The sequence below is a fragment of the Gossypium hirsutum genome, chromosome A12 (assembly GCF_007990345.1).
Source record: "Gossypium hirsutum isolate 1008001.06 chromosome A12, Gossypium_hirsutum_v2.1, whole genome shotgun sequence".
Taxonomy (NCBI): Eukaryota; Viridiplantae; Streptophyta; class Magnoliopsida; order Malvales; family Malvaceae; genus Gossypium; species Gossypium hirsutum.
The window spans coordinates 94,921,881-94,945,731 of record NC_053435.1 but is presented as its reverse complement, the minus strand read 5'-3'; the positions used below and the strand labels follow the sequence as shown (position 1 = coordinate 94,945,731).

At 34.6% G+C, this 23,851-nt stretch overlaps 1 protein-coding gene across 4 annotated transcripts; it reads right to left on the bottom strand.

The window, feature by feature from the left end:
• Positions 1 to 20,293: 20,293 nt before the first annotated feature.
• Positions 20,294 to 23,762, bottom strand: LOC107918397 (haloacid dehalogenase-like hydrolase domain-containing protein 3). Of its 4 annotated transcripts, none has more exons than XM_016847958.2 (9): positions 23,565 to 23,757; positions 23,346 to 23,459; positions 23,116 to 23,198; positions 22,553 to 22,636; positions 22,295 to 22,370; positions 22,103 to 22,175; positions 21,584 to 21,657; positions 20,787 to 20,880; positions 20,294 to 20,554 (listed from the first exon to the last, which is right to left on the bottom strand). In XM_016847958.2, exons 1-9 carry the CDS (start codon positions 23,653 to 23,655, stop codon positions 20,485 to 20,487), a joined length of 759 nt encoding a protein of 252 aa, XP_016703447.1. In that variant the 5' UTR covers positions 23,656 to 23,757; the 3' UTR covers positions 20,294 to 20,484. The 4 variants fall into 4 exon arrangements, with proteins under 4 accessions (XP_016703447.1, XP_016703448.1, XP_040939087.1 ...); XM_016847959.2 differs by having other exon boundaries at positions 20,294 to 20,551; XM_041083153.1 differs by lacking the exon at positions 22,103 to 22,175 and having other exon boundaries at positions 21,584 to 21,668; positions 22,281 to 22,370; positions 23,565 to 23,762.
• Between the last annotated feature and the right edge of the window lie 89 nt (positions 23,763 to 23,851).

The window sequence follows — 23,851 nt, the reverse complement described above, 5'->3', positions numbered from 1 at the left end:
CGGTGTTGACCGTAGGAAATCACATTGGGAATCTTAGGACAGGCTTTGTGTCTCGGAAAATTTTGGTGGCATGAGTTTCAACAATCTTTATTGTTTTAACTTAGCACTTCTCGGTAAACAATAATGGAGGTTCCTTACTGCACCTGAGCCTCTTTCGTGTAGAGCTTCCTGAATGGCTATTTTCTTGATTCTTTGGAGGGTTCGAGTCATCTTATTTGGAAGAGTATTCATAAGGTTAAATAGGTGCCTCTTAAAGGTGTTAGATGGTAGATTGGTAAAGGGAATCTAGTTGAAGTTTATAATGATCCTTAAGAGAATGATGATGATAATTTTTATATCGAGTCTTGTAAAACCCTTAACCGGACCCGAATCACTGAGTTCGAATATCGGGTGTTAGAACGTACAAACACTTAGCATAAATTTTTAAACAATTGGCGTATAACTCTTTCAACATACTTCATTTTATTTTAACAAAGGTTTTCTAGACAAAAGAAATAAATAGAACACACAATAAATACAACATACTCTTAAAATAACATAAAACATTGCAGCTCAATGATTTGTTAAAAACAGACTCTTTAAGGCGTGGTTTACTATACGCCTTACTCCTAAGATGTTTCCTATATGCATATTATTCCAGCTCACAGTTTCCATGGCGCATTATTGGCTTGTCTCTCCTGGCGTACACAATTGCATAGCAACTCCTGAAACATGAACAACACTTGTAAGTTCAAGAGATCTTAATGAGTTTTAATACAGAATACCTTGGAGCATTTCTAGTTGAATTTCCTTCCTTCAAACATTCTGAGTTACACCATTGTCCTTGGCGGATACTTTGATAATATCATTTTATTGCATATATGCCAATTTCCATACTTAATGTATCATCTCTCACTTCATTACTTGGATGACTCAGACCTTACCAGATGATTCCTACCTTTCTTCACTCCTGAAATAACGAAGATACTTCTCAAAAGAATATGTATACAGAACTCACTTTCAAAGGATTTTCTCATCAATCTTACATTTCCCCTTTTCCTAGAATAGTTATTCACAAATACTATTCCTTGTCAGATATGTATTAATTAATCTTGCCTTGCGGAACCCCATACTGAGTTGGATAACTATCAGAATACCAGTCAGATCATACTCTAGTTCAAATAAAAAACAAGCTTACACTGAAATGTTCCAGATCGTATAAGAAGAATCTCAAATGCCTATGCTACATAACACAAAAATGCCCAAATTGACAACCTGTCCAGATTTCAAATAATCCCAAAGCTAGACATGATACTATGCATATATGGTGAATATTAGATAACTTATATTTCAATCCTACTTAGCGTAGACAAACTCAGACTAACGAACACTTATACCTTACATAATTATGAATACGCCTATATCCTTTACCGATAAACTACTATGGTGGATACCCTCTTTAAAAACACAGATACATACTTTCTTTCATGAAACTTCCCTTAAGGCTCATTCGATTTCATCACAGGACTAGTCAAACCAATTTAACTTCAGATGTATTAGATCCTTAACGTAAAATTACCTATCAATGAAAACCTCGAAACTTATCTAGAACTTACCATAAAGGCGAATAACCAGATTTTTCCATGTATGTATCCCCCAAAACGCCAAAAAAGCACTTACAAAATCACGTGTTTACTGTCCCAGCGAACTTCCACAGAAGGTGCCATGGGTTTCTCCCTCATGGGCTTATTTATCTTCATGTCGTGATCTGTCAGTCCAGTCTCCATTTCACCTGAGACATCACCATGAATGTTTTACTTATCATATAATGTCATGGGTCTCTATCACATGGTATTACATATATCTTCATATTGTGATTTGCCAGTCTAGTTAGCATTATAATTATCTTACTAGAGAAATCACAAGGAATATTATACATAGAAGTTACTTACCCATATTTGTTCACATACTTGACTGATGCTTACTCTCTTTTATTAGATAATCTTAGGCAGACTTTCAATTTAACTTTTTACTTAAACAATACCCTTCTCATGCAGAATCTTTGCATTACTTCCCATACATATTTACCAAATGTCTTAGATATTTTCTTCATATGTATTTTAATTTGAATAGTCCACATGCAAGAGCCAAGATAGAGACTCACCCGATACTTACCAAGATTGCAACTTTCAAAACTCAAACATTCCTTACGAACCAGCAATGACAACTGCTTAAAGAATATGAAACCACCATTAAAACCCACTTACAAGAAAATGACTATCATTTCAATTACAAATGACCCCTATGCAGGGCTCTTATTCACAACCCATTGTTCAAAAGCTTCTTACTATCCTTATTCTTTCAAAAAAATCATAATGCAAAGCTATCAGACTTCCCAAGAGGTGGAACATCCTCTGATTAATTCAAAAACCTAAGTTTCCAACTTAATAAAGGAGAAGAAAACATATAATTTTAAGAAGAAGAACCAAATATTAATATAAAAAAAAACCATCCTCAAACAAACACTTCTCACCTCATATTATATCCAGTTCCCCCTTTCTTGGAACTTTACAAATGTTGATTGTATCCAGAATTTGTCCCCATAATTGGCCTGCAAAACCCAAAGAAAATATAAATGAGGATCTTGTAAAAATATTACTTGACCATAAAACTTAGTTGGCTACTTACCAAATCACATTACAAAACCCAACTAGCATAATGCTTAGGCAATTAGGTGTACTGTGCATATGGCGGTGATGTGGTCGTTGAGAGCACCAAAAATATTCTTTTCCCTGTAAAATAATGAAAAAGAACAGTAAAGGGGAAGTAGGGTCGAATCCTCAGGGATCAGATTATACGAATGCTTGTTTCTCGAAATCCTGGGCAGAATCGTGCCCAAGAAAACCTGCGTGACAGAAAAAAAATAAAAAAATAAAAGAATTAAAGATTTGATTTGGAAAAAATAAAAAAACAGAATTTAAAGTTGACTGAAATTGTGATTATGAAAATAATAAAAATAATAAAGAGAGTTGAAGGAAAAGAAATTATTATTGGTAGATTTCAGCCTCCAGTTGTCTCATTCCGCCTTGGGTTCGATCCTCGGCTTTTAAATGACCCTTCTCAACTCAAGTAAGCCAGTTATAGTGGAAGAGGACACCTACGACCACCAGCTCCAAAGATTAGACTTACGATTTTTAAGGAACCTGACTCTAGCTAATAATCTATGTTAGATCAATGCTTCTCAATGGCGAATCCCAAGCCATTTCGTCTCTTTGGCTCGCCAACCTCTGACGCGTAAGTTAACGAACCGACTATGCAATCCTTCCAAAATATACAAAGCGGCCGCTTTTGCATATGCTGAAAAGCTTACTTCTTAAGGGCCATGGACGAAAGCGTCAGCCCGTAGTGCGGAGAAACGATGAATACTTGGCGAGAAGGCTAAGTACGGATTCTAAGCCTCAAGAACCCTTTTTGGGGAATATTGACAACTTTCGGCTAGATAGGTTTTAGTGGCTCATGATAATGGTGGAAAAAAATAAATATAAAAATGGAAAAGGGAATTTTATTGAAAGAAAATATGAAGAAACAAAAGCCTAGACTTTCAGGGGGAGAGTGTTTGCAGAAAAAGATGAACCCCAAATAGAGTCACTTCACCCCCTATTTATAGTGCTAGAGAGATAGTCTAATTGAACTTAAATTCTAAAAAGATAAATACATTTAATTAAAGATAATTAAAGATAATTAAAATAAAATCCTAAATTTGAATAATCCTAATAATTATCTTAATATTAATTATCCTAATATAAATAAAATGGAGTCTTATAGAATAAAATCTCTTCCTTTTGCGTTTTTAGTCCTTGTGTCTTCCACGCTGGTACTTTTGGCACAATCTTTTTCCTGTGTCGCATTCAGCCCAATGTGTCTCCAAATTCGCACTTTTGTCCCTTTATTTTTCTTTTGCCTCCAAATCAGTCCCTAAAAGATAAAAAGACATAAATAGCTCAAATTAGTAGGATCAAGCTCAGAATAAACACATGATTAATACATAAAAATACGTTATTCTAGGGCATTATCAATTTCCCCCTACTTAGCCCATGCTTGCCCTCAAGTATGATTCTTATCCACTGTGAAAGTTAGATTCTGCCATAAAAGAAATACCATTCCAAAGTTTTATAAGAGTTAGTTAAAAATGCATATAAAAAATTAAGAGAACCCTAAGCTTGCTTTAGGTAAAATAGAAAAAGTTTTCCAATTAATACAGACAGAAATTAAAATCGATTTGAATTATTTCATGGAAATTAGGTGAATTACTAAACCTACCAAGACACCCTCTTTGTTTCTTCCTTAGTCCTAAACTTTATTTATTTACATATTTTTTCTTTTTTTTCTTTTTATTTTATTTTATTTTTGTATGTGTGTATGTATGTTGAACCTTTTGACGCGAAGAGTGATGACAGCCAAGCACCAAACCCCGGTTACTCAGCCCAACATACTTTTTATTTTTTATTTTTCCTAAGAACATGTCAAACCTTTTGATGCGAAGAGTGATGACAATCCAAGCACCAAACCCTGGTTACTCAGCCCAACGCATTCTTAAGAATTAATTCCGGTTAGCGGAGCTTTAACTATCACGTCACACAACCTTTTGACGCGAAGTAGAATGACAACCCAAGTACCCTACGTCGGTTACTCAGTAGTCACGTTCTAAGCTGTACTCATAACCACGGAAAAATTTATTAACAATAAAATTAAAATTTTGAGAACTTCGGGAAAACAATTTAAGTGTCAAGAACAAGTTTCAATAATCACCTAATAGCCATGAACATTAGTTAAGCATGCAATCATTTTAAGTGTTCACTTTAGATTAAACTTGATCAATTTTACAAAAAGCAAGATAGAGTTAACTCCATTAATCACAATTGTTTTTAGCCTAATAAAAATAAAATGGTGGAGATGGCATCAATTATAGGAAAAATCATAACTTCCCTAGAAGGCAAGAATCATGCATGAAAGTCAAACAGTGGCAAAGTCATGGTTAAATTCTTGGACATGAAAAGAGGCAAGATATTCCAAAAAAATAGTGAGCCAGCAACAATAGCAACAACCAAACCAGAAGCAACAACAAAAATTCAGCAGCTAAAACGACAGGAACAACTACCTCCCCCTACTTAAACCACATAGTCATCGATGTGGAATAAATAAATAAATAGGTAGAAGAAAAGTTTAGAAGAACTCCTCATATAGTTATTGTCGTTCGCGTATTATGGTAATGAGTTCTCCCTATTATTACTTCGGTTTACCTAGACAAAAGAAAAGAATTTTATTAATATCTGAAAATAATAAATAATAAAATAATAAGATAAAATAAATAAAAATAAAAATAAATAAAATAAAATAAAAATTGGGTTGCCTCTCAACAAGCGCTTGTTTAACGTCGTTAGCTCGATGCCTTGAATGGTGGTTCTAACTGAATTTTCTCGACCGTGTGGGCCTGGAAATTCTCGTAAAATGGCTTCAGCCGTTGACCATTGACTGTGAACCGCTTTCCTGATTCTTCACTTTCTATTTCAACTGCGCCATGCGTAAATAATTCAGTCACAATAAAAGGTCTTTGCCACCGAGATCGAAGCTTAATAAAAGGTCCTTGCCACCGAGATCGAAGCTTACCTGGAAATAGCTTTAATACGGAGTTATAAAGCAAAACTCTTTGTCCTACCGAGAAATGTTTCTGAACTATATTTTTGTCATGAAACAGCTTTGTTTTGTCTTTATAAATTCGAGCATTCTCGTAGGCATCATTGCGAATTTCCTTCAATTCTTGAATGTCCAATTTTCTTGCCTTCCCTGCGGGCTCTAACTCCATGTTACATTGTCGAATAGCCCAATAAGCTTTATGCTCCAACTCTACTGGTAGATGACACGCTTTGCCAAAAACAAGTCGATACGGGGTCATGCCAATTGGTCCCTTATACACTGTCCGATAGGCCCAAAGCGCGTCATTGAGTCGAAGACTCCAATCCTTACGGTTGGGTCGAACCGTTTTTTCCAAAATTGACTTGATATCCCTGTTTGAAACCTCTGCTAGGCCATTCATTTGGGGATGGTAAGCTGTTGCTATACAATGATGAACTCCATATTTTGATAATAGTGCCTCTATGACCTTGTTGCAAAAGCGGGTACCACAATCACTGATCAAAGCTCGAGATGTGCCAAACCTAGAAAAAATAGTTCGTTTTAGAAACTCCACAACAGTTTTAGCATTATCATTGTGAGTAGGCTTTGCTTCTATCCACTTAGAAACATAGTCTACTGCAAGAAGTATATATACGTTTCCAAACGAAGAAATAAAGGGGCCCATAAAATCAATGCCCCATACATCAAAAATCTCACATACATGAATCAGGGATAGGGGTATTTGATTTTGTTTAGTGATATTACCTGTATGCTGGCATTTATCGCAAGACTTACAAAAGTTAAACGCGTCGCGAAAGATTATGGGCCAATATAGCCCACACTCCAATACCTTGTGAGCTGTCCGCTTAAGGCCAAAGTGACCTCCACAAGCTTCTGTATGACAAAAAGTAAGGATAGAGGTTACCTCGGTTTCTAGAACACATCGTTGTATTATCTGATTTGAGTAATGTTTCCACAAGTATGGGTCGTTCCATATGTAATTCCGAGCTTCGTATTTAAGCTTATTTTTTACGGATCGAGCTAACTCAGTGGGCAACGATCCTGTGGTTAAGAGATTAACTATGTCTGCATACCACGGATAGTGAGCCTCGGTTGAGAATAAGCTTTCGTCAGGGAACTCATCCTTTATGGGAACATCATCAAACGGAGTTTTTATTCTACTCAAGTGGTCGGCCACCAGGTTTTCACACTCCTTTTTGTCACGAATCTCGATGTCAAATTCTTGGAGCAGTAAAATCCACCTAATGAGCCTTGCTTTGCTTCCTTCTTTACGATCAAGTACATAAGAGCTGCATGGTCAGAAAAAATAATCACCTTAGATCCCAGTAAATATGATTAAAATTTATCTAAAGCAAACACAATAGCTAAAAGTTCTTTTTCTCTGGTTGTGTAGTTGATTTGTGCAGCATCTTGGGTCTTTGAGGCGTAGCAGATGACATGAGGCTCCTTGGCTATCTTTTGTCCCAATACGGCTCCTATGCTGCGTTCGCTTGCATCGCACATAATTTCAAAGGGATAGTTCTAGTCTGGTACTTTTACTATAGGGGCGGTTACCAACTTTTGCTTAAGTGTATCAAAAGCCTCTTTGCATTTTGGGTTGAACTCAAATTTCTTATCTTTTTGCAACAACTCGTACAATGGTTCAGCTATTTCTGAGAATTCTTTTATAAAACGCCTATAAAATCCTGCATGGCCAAGAAAAGAACGTATCTCTCTAAAAGTAGAGGGATATGGTAGAGAATTTATAATGTCAATTTTGGCCTTATCAACCTCAATTCCCTTAGATGTGACTATATGACTTAGAATCAAACCTTTGTCTACCATAAAATGACACTTTTCATAGTTTAAGACAAGATTAAATTCTATGCACATGTTCAAAATTATCGTAAGGTTTTCAAGGCATTCAGTAAAATAGTTTTCATACACGGTAAAATCATCCATAAAAACTTCAATAATTTTTTCTACATATTCGGAAAATATACTCATCATGCATCTCTGGAAAGTAGCTGGTGCGTTGCAAAGTCCAAATGACATCATTCTGTATGCAAATGTGCCAAAAAGGCATGTAAAAGTGGTCTTCTCCTGGTCCTCTGGTGCAACAGGGACTTGGAAGAAACCTGAATATCTATCAAGACAACAACAATGAGTTTTACCAGCTAAACGTTCAAGCATTTGATCTATAAAAGGAAGAGAGAAATGATCTTTTCTAGTATAAACGTTCAACTTCCTGTAATCGATGCAGACACGCCACCCGTTCTGCACTCGGACCGGTACTAAGTCGCCCTCAGTATTTTTTTTTACTGTCACGCCCGTTTTCTTGGGCACGACTTGTACCGGACTTACCAATCTACTGTCAGAAATGGGGAAGATGATGTCAGCATCCAGTAACTTAATTATTTCTTTTTTTACCACATCCATCATATTCGGGTTTAAACGTCTTTGTGCCTCTCTCATTGGTTTCGTGTTCTCCTCCAAGTAAATCTTGTGGGTGCATGTCAAAGGGCTTATCCCTTTCAAGTCAGTAATGGTCCAGCCAATCAACTCCTTATGACTCTTTAGTACTTGGATCAAACTTTCTTTCTCGGGTTTAGAGAGTTTATTTGAAATTATAATGGGTAAGATATTACCTTTTCCTAAAAATGCATACTTAAGATGCGCGGGAAGTGGTTTCAATAATCTTGAGCCTACACAACAGAAGGTAGAAGTTTAGTTTCTGATGGGGACAATAATGTATTAACAAATTCATAATCATTAGATCTATATTCAGATTTGTCTTCATAAGTTGACTCAAAAGTCTTGTCTACTAATGAGTCAATCACATCGACACGGTTTACGCTCAAGATTTCGCTTGGATGACTAATGGCATCGTAAACATCAAATTTCACGATCTCCCCAACAAATTCCATCGTAAGAGTGCCGCTTTGGACATCGATCTTGGTGCTAGTAGTACTAAGGAAGGGTCGGCCCAACAGGAGGTCCGAAGATCCAGTAGTGTTGTCCTCCTCCATCTTTATCACGTAGAAATCTACAGGGAAAATAAGTTCATTAACTTTTACCAAGACGTCCTCGAGGACTCCTTCGGGATGCACAATAGACCTGTCCGCCAATTGAATAATAACACTTGTCTTTGTCAAAAAACTCGCGTTAAGTGATTCATAAATAGAATAAGGCATTACATTTATAGAGGCCCCTAAATCACACATAGCCTTTTTAATTCCTAAATGGCCAATTTTACATGGAATAGTGAACATACCCCTATCTTTGCATTTAACCGGCATTTTCCGCTGTAGCACTACGGAAACATTCTCACCAACACTTATCTTTTCATTACCTGTTAGTTTTCATTTTTTGGTGTAAAGCTCTTTGAGGAACTTGGCATACCGCGGAATCTGTCTGATGGCATCTAACAGTGGTAAATTGATCTCGACATTTCTGAATGTTTCGAGGATCTCCTTGCCTTCCTTACTTTTTCGACACTGATTTAATCGTCCTAGGAATGGAGGTTGAATTTTCGACAGTGGAGGTTGAATTTTCCTGGGCACTTTCTTGGCCAAGATTTCTGCCAGAAATTGGTTCCAGCACCTTTCCACTTCTCAGCGTTACTACATTTACATTTTACCTCGGGTTTGGTTCTGTTTGCGATGGCAGCTTCCCTTGAGAGTTCATCTTCTCAATTGACCCGAGTCAATTCTCTTATATACGCTTCGGTTTTCTGTTGAAAATCAAGCATATTAGCTGCTAATCAATTGACGTGGTCAATTCTCGTGGCTGTTGTGGAACTCGATTCTGGTATGGTTGGTTATATCGTGGGTTGGCCCCATAACTTAAGTTAGGGTGATCCCTCCATCCTGGGTTGTAGGTATTTGTTTAAGGGTCGTATCGCCTTTGTGGTGGCCCAAGAAAATTTCCCACAGCATCTAAATGGGCCATTGTATCATCATTCAAACTGGGATATGCATCAGTTGTATGTTTAGGGGTAGCACATATTCTGCATAACCGGGCTGTCTTTGCTTTTTCTGCAATAAAAGAATTCAAAATATTAGCAATTCTATCAACTTTATCTTCTAAGGTTGGATTACTTAGCTGATGAACCCTTCTAGGGGGTTCAGGATTAGCTCGGAATTGCTGAGAATTTGCAGCCATCGTGGAGATCAAGTCTCTTGCTTGTTGTGGAGTTATATTGACCAATGCTCCTCCACTCGCGGCGTCTACCATATTCATTTCCATGGGTTTTAGGCCTTCATAAAAGTACTGGAGCAAAGACTGTTCTGTTATACCATGTGTGGGCAACTTGCACACAACTTCTTAAATCGCTCTCAATAGTCGTACAGAGTCTTTGCATCTTTTTGCCTTATGCCCACGATTTCTCTTCTTAACTCAGCCGCTCGTAATGCAAGGAAAAACCTGTTAAGAAATAAGCGAGATAGATCAGCTCAAGTTGTAATGGATCCAGGAGGTAAATAAAATAACCATTCCCTAGCTGAATCTGCTAGGGAAAAAGGGAAAGCGCGCAATTTAATTTGATCCTCAGTTACCCCTTGAGGTTTCATACTCAAACAAACCATATGGAACTCTTTTAAATGCTTGTGGGGGTTTTCATTTTGTAACCCACGAAAAGTTGGAAGTAGCTGAATCAATCCTGATTTTAGCTCAAAATCAGTATCCATAGTAGGATACGCGATGCATAGTAGCGGTTGTTCCGTCGGTGCTTCGACCAGTTGCCAAATTGTCTGAGCCTTAGGTTGAGGTTCTAAATTAGGGTTTTCGTCAGCCCTAGTATTAAACACTTCTTCAGGGGAATCGACTTCGACTTTTTCACTTTCAAAAGTTTGAGTAGGGTTTTCGTTAACCCTAGACTCTGCTTCGTCGTCGATTCTGATTTTTGGCAGTGGATTGCTTTGAGTTCTAACCACTGTTGATAGCTTTTTTCTTAGCTTTGTTTCCTTGCGATTAGCTTTCGCAGTCTTTTCAATCTCCAAATCAAACGCAAGAGTTCTTGGAGCAGATCTAGTCATAAGAAACAAAAAACAAGATTAGTATGTTACCGATCCCCGGTAACGGCGCCAAAATTTGATGCGATCGTTGAGAGCACCAAAAATATTCTTTTCCCTGTAAAATAATGAAAAAGAACAGTAAAGGGGAAGTAGGGTCGAATCCTTAGGGATTGGATTATACAAATGCTTGTTTCTCAAAATTCTGGGCAGAATCGTGCCCAAGAAAACCTGCGTGATAGAAAAAAAATAAAAAAATAACAGAATTAAAGATTTAATTTGGAAAAAATAAAAAAAAATAGAATCTAAAGTTGACTGAAATTGTGATTACGAAAATAATAAAAATAATAGAGAGTTGAAGGAAAGGAAATTCTTATTGGTAGATTCCAGCCTCCAGTTGCCTTATTCCGCCTTAGGTTCGATCCTCGGCTTTTAAATGACCCTTCTCAACTCAAGTAAGCCAGTTATAGTGGAAGAGGACGACTACGACCACCAGCTCCAAAGATTAGACTTACAATTTTTAGGGAACCTGACTCTAGCCAGTAATCTATGCTAGATCAACGCTTCTCAATGGCGAATCCCACGCCATTTCGTCTCTTTGGCTCGCCAACCTCTGACGCAGTAAGTTAACGAACCGACTATGCAATCCTTCCAAAATATACAAAGCGGCTGCTTTTGCATATGCTGAAAAACTTACTTCTTAAGGGCCATGGACAGAAGCGTCAGCCCGTAGTGCAGAGAAACGATGAATACTTGGCGAGAAGGCTAAGTACGGATTCTAAGCCTCAAGAACCCTTTTTGGGGAATATTGACAACTTTCGGCTAGATAGGTTTTAATGACTCATGATAATGGTGGAAAAAGAAATAAATATAAAAATGGAAAAGGGAATTTTATTGAAAGAAAATATGAAGAAACAAAAGCCTAGACTTTCAGGGGGAGAGTGTTTACAGAAAAAGATGAACCCCAAATAGAGTCACTCACACACTATTTATAGTGCTAGGGAAATAGTCTAATTGAACTTAAATTCTAAAAAGATAAATACATTTAATTAAAGATAAATAAAGATAATTAAAATAAAATCCTAAATTTGAATAATCCTAATAATTATCTTAATATTAATTATCCTAATATAAATAAAATGGAGTCTTATAGAATAAAATCTCTTCTTTTTGCATTTTTAGTCCTTGTGTCTTCCACGCTCACACTTTTGGCACAATCTTTTTCCTGTGTCGCATATCAGCCCAATGTGTCTCCAAATTCGCACTTTTGTTCCTTAATTTTGCTTTTTCCTCTAAATCAGTCCCTAAAAGATAAAAAGACATAAATAGCTCAAATTAGTAGGATCAAGCTTAGAATAAACACATGATTAATACATAAAAATACGTAATTCTAGACTTACTCTTTGTTTGTTTTAATCTTTTATTAAACAGTAAAATAACCAAATATAAACTCTTTAATTACTTCTACGGTGGATACTCTATGCATCAGTCATTAAATCGCCAAAAACTTATAAATTGGCAGATAGATCACTTAAGTTCACCAAAACAGATAACCTTCACCATTATGTGTCTTTCTTTCGAATCCGTTAGATTTGGGACGTGACAAGTCTGTTCTATTAGAAGGGTGTAATCATATAAAAGTTAGTGGCTTGTTGTATCCTAATGGAGGTTCTTGAGATATGGGTATGGTGGAAGGGCTTCTCTCCTCTACGACGCCAATTAGGTTCTTTGTAGTCGATTAGTTGGTTTTCTAAAGAGGATCGGGTTATGTGGCATTTTACTCTTAATGATTGTTATTCGATGCGGTCCAAGTATAAAGTGGCTCTTCATTTGTTTACGAATGTAGTTGATTATCATGTTGATGGGACTTAGCAAACATTTTGGAAAAAAGTTTTAAGCCCCTTCCCCCCAAAAAAATTAAAGAGTATCTTTGACATTGCTTAAGAGGGTTAATCCCTTGTAAAAGCAAGCTCTTGTTGCGAGGTATGGATATTGATCTGACATGTGTTAGATGTCATTAAGATGGAGAGGATTTAGAGCATGTTTTCTTTTGCTGCCTTATTGTTGTTGTATAGCAAGTAGTGGACATCGTTCCATCTGCTCAATCAATTTTTTATTTTATTTATAGGATTTTGGTAGGGCAACATACTGATATCAAGCGGTGGATTTTATGTTTACTTTGGGGAATTTGGTTTGCTAAAAACACTGCCTTGTGGAATAAAAAAATTTATGATAATGGAACATGTTGTGCAACATATGGACGAATTTATGCATGGATGGCTTGGTGCGCGGATGGTTCATAAGTCTCAATTGGGGCCTCAAATAGTGGTGGACGACGATGATGAATGTTGGAATAAGCCACTGACCGATAAGGTAAAATGTAAATTTGTTAGTGTTATATTTGTCGCTAATGGTAATACGGGATGGGCTGCGGTGGTGCATAATAATATGGGAGAATTCATCCGATGCATATCGATTTTTATGAAGAGTACTTTGGACTCTTTTATAGTAGAGATTTTGATAGCCAGTAAGGCTCTCTCTTGGCTTCGATCTTTACATACAGATGATATTGCTTCGAAGATTGATAGTTAACAACTTTGGCAAGCTCATCCCATGGTAATTGGGATGTTTCGGACTCATAATCATTGATTAGGGGTTGTGACTATATTATTTCTAGCTTTTATTCTCAATCCTTCCGTTGAAATCGTAGAAGTGCTAATAAAATAGCTCATGTGTAACAATCCGTTTTTCAGTGGTATCGAAAACAATGGCTTCGGGGCCAAATTTTCAATAAGAGAGTTCATAGATCCATTAAATTAATATTTATGAGTTAAATATAATATATTAGTGAATCATGATTTGGTAGATTTTTTTAATTGGTCAATTAGTTAAGGTATAAGTGATGTGTACCAAAAGTCAATGGTGTCGAAAAATGAGGTATCGGGACCTCGTTTTCATAAATCAAGCTTGGAAATATTTTTATTAAATATTTATAGAGTGATTGTATAGGTGAATTAAATTGTGGATAGGTAATTTTGTCAAATTAGTGACTAATTAAAGTACAATGGCTAAACTGTAAAAGTGATAAAAATTAATCACTATAAAATCTTAATTAATTGAAGGATCAAATGAGTAATTATACCATTGGTAAATGGTCAAACGATGGTGATAGAAAACGATCATCGACCAAAACTGTTAATTAAGGTTAATGTTATTAAATTAATGATTAATTAAACTAATTATAATTAAATAATAAGTTAATAATGTATATAAGTTAAAATTAAAAGAAAACAAACATTCTTTTCATATTTTTCTTGTCAAATGCTGAATGTAAGAAGGGATAAAACCCTTGGTCATGTTCAAGTTAAATCCTTCAATTGGTAAGTGATTTTAAACTCATTTTTTTATAATTTTTATATTTTTGAGATTGTTTCAATTAGGTCCAGCTAACCCGTATCTCTGCTTCTAAAACTGTTAAAGATTTATAAAGATGTCATTGATGTATTCTTAAAGCTTTTGTGGTTATTTGGTTAGTTTTGAAGCTTAGATACATTAATGGACTTGTTTGTAAAGTAAAAGTTGCTAGTTTCAAACTTAGGGACTAAAATATAATAACAAAATTAGCAAAAAAAAATATAATATAGGTTATAATAGACTGTAGAAGAATGGAATTGAGATCTATTTCGAAATTGAAGCTCAAATCTAAATGTTATAGTATTTTTGATTTTAGGGATTAAATTAAGATAAATGCAAAACTTGGAGAATTGTTGTATAGTTGAAATTGATCTACTATATGACTTAAATATGCTGTTAAATGATAATTGGAATAGTTAATTGAGTCAAATTATGATTTAGATCAAGAATTACAACAATCGGAGGATGTATACGGAAAAAGAAAAATTGTCAATTAGTCCCTAGTACCTTAACCATTACAGTTTTTTCAAGTAGATTCACACAGTATAATTAAATTCCTTTCATTGATATGTTATATTTAAATATGAAATAGTGATTTTTTGGTGAATATGAGTTGTGGTATAAATTGAGGTTAAATCCCGACGAACTTATAAAAGTCTCGTATATGAAGTTACGGGTTAATGCCCAAAGGTTCAAAGGTCCAGCATGTGTTGCAGACTTTAGAATACATGTGCTCTAAGCCTTGACTAGGATATTTATAGTGTAGGTTTAACCTTAACGGGTAACCAAGCACTAATATTAATTATTCGTGTAGGTTTAACCCTAATAGGTAACTAAACACTATTATTCATTATTCGTATAGGTTTAACCTTAACGGGTAACCAAGAACTATTATTTATTGTTCATGTAGATTTAACCCAAACGAGTAGTCAGGCAGTATTTCTTTCACCTGCGTATGAAGTTCTTTTACGAAGTTTCATTAGGTAGAATTAAAAAATGGAAATGAAATTATATGCAATTGGATGTTAGAAAAAGAAAGTTCATAGTATGAATAGTTGATGGAATTATGAACTAATGAGATTATATGTATAGTTTGAGCTCAAAATCTTATGTGTTTAATGATTTGCATTGTGCCTTGATAATGATAATTATTTCAAATAATGAATTACGTATGTGTTAAGTGATTAAGGTAAGTAAATATTTATATTGTATGAGCTTACTAAGTATTTTAAATACTTATTTATATTACTACTTTTCTGTAGATTTTGGACGTCTGGAACGTGTTGATCGAATCAATGAGAAGCACACACCTACCGTCTCTCAATTCGGTAGACTTTTGATGTTTTGAACTTGGTTACTTGTGGCATGTACAAAGGATGGCTAAAACTTGTACAAATCTTGAATGTGTTATCATGGTCATGTTTTCATTAAGATTCATTTTGGTAACTTGTTATATGATGTATGGTTAATGCCAAGTTTGGTATTTTGAATGGTATCATGTGTATGAATTAGATTGTAACATGAAATGGCTAAAGACTTTGGTTTGTGTTAAGTAATAAAACTTTTGAATAATGTTATGTTTATAAACTAGTATGTGTTTATGTTTGGCATTGTTGAGTTTGTGATATGAAATGGTTAAGACATGATTTGTAGTTGAATTGAGTTTAATGTTTTGTTGGTGTCAATGAGGGCATATTGATTGTATGTTTAAATGATTATGTGAATTGTTGTTTTAACCTTGAAATGTGTATTTTTTAGAGTAGGTTTGAATGGTATAAAATGGCATTATAGGTTACTTGAATGGATGGTATGAAACATACACAAAAATGGTCATTTATGTTGCACATGGTCTACCACAAGGGTAGGTGACACGGTCATGTGTTCTGTTTGTTCAAGTTGGTTTTGGTTTCATACGGCCACAATTAGTTACACGGTCTGGTGACATTGTCATGTGACCCTAGATTACATGGCATCAGTTTGTTACACAGTTTGGGGACATGGTTGTGTGATATGGCACCACATGGCCTCAATCTGTAACATGGTCTGGTCATACGGCCATGTGACCCATGTTTTGTCTTTTTGCCTATCTTTTGTAAAAGTTTCAAAATGCTCTTGATTTAGTTTCGAGTAGGTTTAAGAGCTTTCGTAAGCTCATTTGAGACTCAAATTTGTTTAAAACGCATGTTAACCTTTAGATTCGATTTGTATTTATTTATATATTGATTATTATTGATAAAATGTATATGATTGTTTCTGTTTATTGTTGTAACATCCTGTAGCTCGAGTCCGATGTCTGGACTGAATATAAAGTGTTACATAATGCTTTGTTTTGGGCAGATTTATTCCAAGCAAACTACTTTGAGTGTACTATTTGTCCACGTTGTTGTTGCTAATCAGAATAATTATGAAAGAAACTAAAATTGAGTGTATTGGGTTCGCCTACTAACTCGAGATTAGGAGCTCTCCTTGTTCTTTTTCTTTAATGAATATTGTCTCTCACGCAATTATATGCTTTTCTGATCATTCATCGCTTGCTAATTTGTATAAATCTATTCATAATCACGTTCTTGTTGAAACCTAAATAAAATCATTGTAAAATTAAAATGATTTTTTATTAGCAAATAATGGTACGTATATTTTTATAGCTAGCATAGGAGGTGGTTGAAATTTCTGTGAAATAATAGTAAAACCTCAGGTTTACATAGTATGAAATAATCTATTATTGTCATTCCATTTCAATTGTGAAGTGCCTCATGACTGAATTTTCATTTTAGTGACTTGACATCCTCAAATGTAAAACAAAAATGCTTCAAATCTATAAACGCTGGGAAAATTCTCGTCACGTGTCTTGCCAATCTTTTTTTACTGTGATGCTGATGGCTTACCCTCCATTAAGTCTCCTTTTTAATTATTCATACAAATTTGTCGGAATGTTGGATGCTACAAATTCTATCCAACATTTCTCCCATTAATCCTTCTAATCCTATTTTTTATTTTATCATTTTAATTAATTACTTGACTCTTTTCCTTGAAAAAATCACTTCGTTTATCCACATCCTCAACAGATGGAATACTGTCTTTCGAAATGATTCATTTGTGGGCATTGGAGTACTGCTGAGGGATGCTGATGCAAAATGATTAGGTAGATTTTCATTGCTACTAGGTAAGGATTAGACCTACTCACGGGTCGGGCTATCCGGCCTGACCCAAAAGCCCGCCCGAAATGTGGGAGGGTTTGAGTAAAAATATAGGCCCAAAAAATGGGCTTGGACAAAAAAATGAGGCCCGTTTAAAAAATGGGCCGGGCCTCAGGTAAGGTATTTTTGGCTCGAGTCCGGCCCTGCCTGGCCCAAAATCACTAAATGACAAAAAAATTCTACTATTTTTTTATTTGTTTTTTAATGTTATTTTCTTGTTGTTTTCTCCCTATTTTGCTACCAAATTACTATTAGTTGCTCCTATTTTGTTGTTATTATTTGGATATCGTATAAAATTTATTTTATTATTAATTTTGTTATTATTTTAAAGGCATTTGTTAATTTCATTATTATTTTAGAGGTATTTGCTTGTTAAGTTGCATCTATGTTAGTGTTATTTAAGTCTACATATTTTTAAAATTTATTTTCAATTTGTTGGAAAATATTTATTTTGATTTTTTTAGTATTTTTGATGTATTATATATATTTAAAAATTATAAGGGGTGGGCCGGGCCGGGTCCGAATTTTAGTATTTTTATTTGGGTCGGGCTTGAGTAAAATTTTAAGCCCATTTTTTGGGCTCGGCCCGACCCGAGCCCAATGAATGGGCCTAAATTTTTAGTTGAACTCAGCTCGAACCCGGCTCGACCCGGCCCATGATCACCTCTAGGATACAATATTTAAAATAGAGGCAAGAGTCATACTAGAGGGTCTAATATTATCATGAGGGAAGAGATGTCGTCAATTGGAATTGGAAGTAGAATGTGATAATGTTCTATTAGTAGAGATGATTTTAGCTGGTGAAGTGGAATTACATCTTATTCATTGTCTGTTAAATTGCAACTGGAATGTTCTTTTTTTGTCACAATCTGAGGTCTTAGAATACGGTAACTGACCATATTGCTAAGTGTACGACGATAACCTTTACAAGAATTCAATGGTTTGGAACATCTCCGCAATCAGTACAAGGCTTATTCAAGACAAATTATTTTAACTCTTTAAAGAATTAATGTAATATTTAGTTTTGTGTTTACATAGTTTTATAAAAACGAAAGACAAAACTAAGGAAGGAAAGCTTTCATATTACAAAAATCAACTTGACGTAAAAAAACATTACCCATAAAATTTTGAAATTCCATAACTTGACCCAAGTTTGGAAATTCATTAGTTTGATAAGTATGAATGTAACTGACATTGATTTCATTGGACATAATTGAAAGAATTGAGCACTCTGTATCATTTTCTTTGACTATGTCCATGCCATTATTATAAATTCTAATTAAAATTCACCATTTCATATTATGTCGGCATTTTTTTTCCTGTCCTTTCCTTTTTCTTTGATTTCTTTTCTATTTTAAGTTTGAATCTTTTTCAAACTTTACAATCGCATCTTCAAATCATGACTTTTTTCGTTAGTCTTGCAGTTTTATAGAGATTGGATTAAAAAAAGAAAAAAAAGCTACCACATTAAAATTTTTACTGTTTTTATATGATTAGTTTATAAATTTCGAATTGTTTTTTAAAAAAAAATCAATGTCATCGAAAATAATTTCTAAAGACATGTAACTGAAGAGAGAGAAAAAAGAAAATTTAGGTACAATAATTAATAATTCCAAGTGGGTAAAACTTGAGTAAAAAAGTACAAGGTAAAAACTTCAATAAAAATTAAAGCGGAGTGGTTGAAATTTTATAGTTAATTTTAATTTTATACGAGTTATATGTAGGTTATGTTAAGATTTGTATATGTTTTGATTATTAATCTTACAATAATAATGAGATTATTTAAATTAATTTTAATATAGATCCAAATATATTTATAATGATTGGTTTTATTTATAGACATTCAAATATGTACTAGTAACTTTGAAGAAAAAAAAAAGTACTTGCACCTTAATATAAGGATGAAGAAGCCTCTTCATGATAACACATAATAAATCAATTTTAATTAAATACACCTATAATTGAGTAATACATAAATCAAACTTAGATAACAAATTTATAGGAATTTTCCAGTGATAAAAGGGAACAATAATTCATTAAAACCTCTCATTAAGGTTGAAACTGGAGTGAAAGTGAATGTGGAAATTTGTACCCAAAAAAGAAAAAGAAGTCGTAATGAATCCTTGATTATGATAAGAGGAAACCCATTGTGGTTATGGATATGGTAATTCACGTAAGTTATAGAGGAATTGTGTGCTGGTCCAGTCTGTCTGGCAAAGTTGGTGAGTGGGCTGACACTGCCACGTCACTCACGACAGTACAATTGAGGGATGACGTCATCCCTATCCAACTTTTACCTACGTGCCTCTCCTCCACTGGTTTTCCCACCTATTTAACCCCACCATCCACAAAAAATTTACAATGAAAAATTAAAGAAAGGATTGGGTCACATCATGATTTGCTATTTGGGCTGGGCTGCTTCTCTTAGGATTATATATGTCTGGGGATTCTTTTTACCAAAGAAAATCAAGAGGTGTGTAAACTTAAAAAAGAATACACGCATAGGTATATAGTTTTTGTCACTTATGGTAAGTGGCTTCAAGGAAACCTTTCAATTCGTTGTCATTATCATGATTATTGTTATCATCATCCTCATCTAGTTTAGATTTTGGGTATCATTTGATGTGAATTGTCCACCAAACAAAATTTAACATTAATGCTCTACATCTATCAATCATATACTATATAACTATTTTGAAATAATAATAATAATGCAATGGCTCCCACTGAACATCAAACAAGCGTTAGAGATTTTATGTTTCAAAGACATCATTTACTTAGGTCAATCAATTGAATTATTTATTTGGGTTTTTGGTAGATTATTTCTTCCATGTTTCTTATTACGTTTCGTTTCTTCTAAAAAGTTAGATAACATACTAGTAGTTTTGTCCAAACATGATTATTACTAGTATCCAATGCATTAAGTGATTGATGACACTTAAGCAATAATAACAAAAACACACAAAACAACAAAGGAAAAGCAATCCCTTTTATCAGACAAGAGAGAATATTGGCATCTGTGTTAAGAGCACAAATATTTCTATTTCGGTTAAATAAGCAAATATCTCTGCTATGCTATCCCAATTCCCATCAGTTTCAGCTCTTCAATGCGCATTTTATTGTCAACATCTCAACAAAATTTGGATGTGATTAACAACCATACAAGCAAGTCTACAATTCTACCTGAGTTTCTATAATAAGATTAGGATTTATGGATCTGAGATGAAAATATACTTCTCTATATCCGCGAATGTCTTTACATCTTTACCCCACAACCTGCTTGATAAAGATAAATGCACCATGTCATCTATATTTTCATCATTGACATATTAGCAACGAATGCTTTTACCAATTGCTTCAACTCAATGTGCATATAGGAAGAAAGTAAGTACAATAGCCGTCAGTTTCAAATATGAAGCACTTTGGTGGACAAGAAAGTTTGTTGTGTTGCATCTTGATAGCAATCTCAAACAACATCAAGCCTAAACACACTGAAAGAAAGTGAACTTACCAGCAGTCTATCCCGACAGCATTGGCTCCGACTTTATCTGCCTTTAGATCATCCCCCACATGTACCACCTTGTCAGCCTCCACATCAATTTGATCTACAACAATTCCAAATATCTTTTGATAGCTTCTTTGACAAGGGATATATCATCATTCTTTTTGGCTTTGGATTATTGCGAGAAAAAGTAAATTTATTTTTCCATATCTTTGAAGTTACTGGACAAAGTACCATGTGTACATTAAAATAGTGATGGAGTGTGGTGGGCTCAAAAATAAATCATGTTATGCCATTGGAAAAGGAAAAGGAGAAGAGTTTGCTATAGGATATGTTGTGCAAATTGAAGCACCACATCATGATTTATGTGTTTGTATGTGAAGAAATATCATACTTAATCATGCAATTATAAGCAAAAATAGCAATCAACTTGACCAATTAAATTTTAAAAATTCCCAATGGTTAGCACAATATGGAGAAACATGGAATTAATCATAAGCTATCCTATATGGTAATTACTTCAAATGCTCCAATGTTGTAGATCTCTTTCTCATGAAAATGTAGAAAACAGTGAATGCATCCATAATTCCACATCACATAGAACACGCAAATACATTGACAGTAACACTTGTCATTCTCAAGTTTCTAAACAAAGATGATATGTTAAACAAATCGATAACCAAGCTAGTTACAGAGATGGAAAATTTAGCAAAGCCGGGCATGGAAGTAAATCTATTATCTTTATGATTACTATTAAATGTATTATTTACCAATGAATAAGATATACTTTGGTGCTTAATACAAACCTAAAGCAGCTTTAAATATCCTTGCATCTGGTTTTTCATAACCAACCTCTGAAGATATAATTACAGCATCAAACCTGAAAATAAACTAAAAAAAGGGTTACAAATCAAAAGTAAAGAAGATTATATGGAAGATTTGAATGGCTGAAGCCTATGCCCTTTTTTCCTTTCAGGCATCTAACACAGAAGTAGAAGTGGAAAACAAGATGAGGTATGGAAGGGAAGTTTAAATCATCTTTTCCTTTGCATGAGCCATCAAAGGCAAAACATAGAGGAACTAAACTAGATAAACAACGAGTCCACGTCAAGTATAACAAAAGATGTATCCCAACAAGTTTTAAGAGTAAAAAGATATGATCACCACTAATTAAGGGGGAAAACAGAAGTAGAAAGTTCAGTTTTTTTCTGATTAAAGTAGCAAACATTTGTAAGCAACCTAATGAATAATTGATACATTAAAATGCGTGGCTCGGCATTAGGAAACGCCAAGACAACAGCATCAACACAGCACTTGATACTTACAGATCTATGACATTGAGTTCCTTCAATACCTTCCTCAATCGGGTGTCAAAATTGGACACAACAGCCACTTTAACTGTACCATCACTCACCATGTGAGAAATAAAATGGTGGGTGGAAAAGCTATTGTGATCAATCCGTATTACCATTATTAATTGTGAAAGAAAAAGAAGAGGAATACTTGATGAATATGACCTCCAGCATTTTTGAGAAGCCATATTGTTTCAGACGCTCCATCTGGAAGACGCCATGCATAACCATTTCCATAATGCTGAAAGAGGCAGTAAACCAGACTTCAGCTTTAACATAAAATGAACTGCTGGTCTAATTACGTGCATTTGAGAGAGTCACTAATTATAGCAGCCACTTAAGTTCTTGAAACTCTATTCATAAGTACAGTAGTACTTCAGGAACTTAAAAGTGGAAAAGGAAAAGTATGTCCCAAACCATCACCTCATAAACTTCCTCAAAATAATCGTCATTGGAACAACCAGTGGCTTCAGAGACAACAAGTTTCCAAAATGGCTTTCCATCCCCCTATCAATGATACAACACAAGAGGAAAGATACATCACAACTATTTAAAGACAATAGTTCACTAAATTAAATATAATGTAACAGAGCATGGACTGTGAAAGTAGTATTGGGAACAAACATGACAGATTCATTCTATGGGGATAGCTCCACTTACACCTGTATACTTCATAATTTTTTTATGATTGATATTTTGAATTTGTCTATAATTGTACTTGTTATGCATCTAAAATTTCGAATCAATCCTATATCTCTATCATATCAATCTAAACTTGACATGCATGATCTCCATCAATCGGACTATAATGAGTGAATTGTTAAAATATTAATAGTAGGAAATGTTATGGAAGTGTGAATTAATTTTACATCGGTGGGCATGTGGGATCCCTCCCATATTATAATGCCACATCCAGTCCCCAGTATTCGGTTGAGAAAACAATATTCATATCACAATAAAAGAGAGCAACAAAGGAAACCACGAACCTCGTAACGGAGCTTATCAGGCCAGGGAGCAGCAAAAGCCCTTTTAAATCCTTTCTTTATTTCAGCTGAATTCAATTTCAGACCTAAAAGAGAGGGGAGGGGATTGTCAAATTGAATAAAACTGAACACTAGGAAACCAAATTTCAAGCGTTAAATCAAGAAATAATGCAAAACCCACAATGGTAAGTCTCTAAAATTCAACAATAAAATATGGGTAGATGAAAAGTGACCGTGTTTAGCTCCAATAGAAGCGTAAGTCTCTTCTACAGGCTTGGATAATTGCAAGAGAGTGCCTGCCGCGTCCAACAGCAGTCCATCGTAAGCTCTTTTAACCGAATTTCTAACTGCAAATGGTCCCAAATTAAGGAATTCAAAGTGAACAAACAAAGCAAAAGGAAAGAGTACTTTTTTTTTTTGAAGTAGAAAAGGAAAGAGAGAAAAATAATAACCAGAGTGAATGGAGATGGAAGAACGGCGAAGGGAATAAAGTGATGTGAAAAGAGCCTTGCTATGCCAACATTTCGTGAAGCAAGATTCCATTTTTCTGAATCAGATTGCTCTGGCTCTGTGTTCCCTTCTACTTGGGCGATCAATTCTAGCACAGGCCTCCAACTGTTTCCTTTAGCACCGTATTTTCTTCTATTCCTTTTATTTTGTTTTTCCCTTTTAATCTACTTAGTTTTTTTTTAATTATTTGAATTTTATAAAAATTGCACATTGAAGGTGGCTGTATTAA

Excerpts from the sequence above, each read along its gene's own strand:
- LOC107918397 (XM_016847958.2), bottom strand. The coding sequence starts at position 23,655 with ATGGAATCTTGCTTCACGAAATGTTGGCATAGCAAGGCTCTTTTCACA. Across the intron at positions 22,637-23,115 it reads CTGATAAGCTCCGTTACGAG|GGGGATGGAAAGCCATTTTG; the intron begins GTTCGTGGTTTC and ends TATCATTGATAG. Across the intron at positions 22,371-22,552 it reads ATTTTGAGGAAGTTTATGAG|CATTATGGAAATGGTTATGC; the intron begins GTGATGGTTTGG and ends TGCCTCTTTCAG.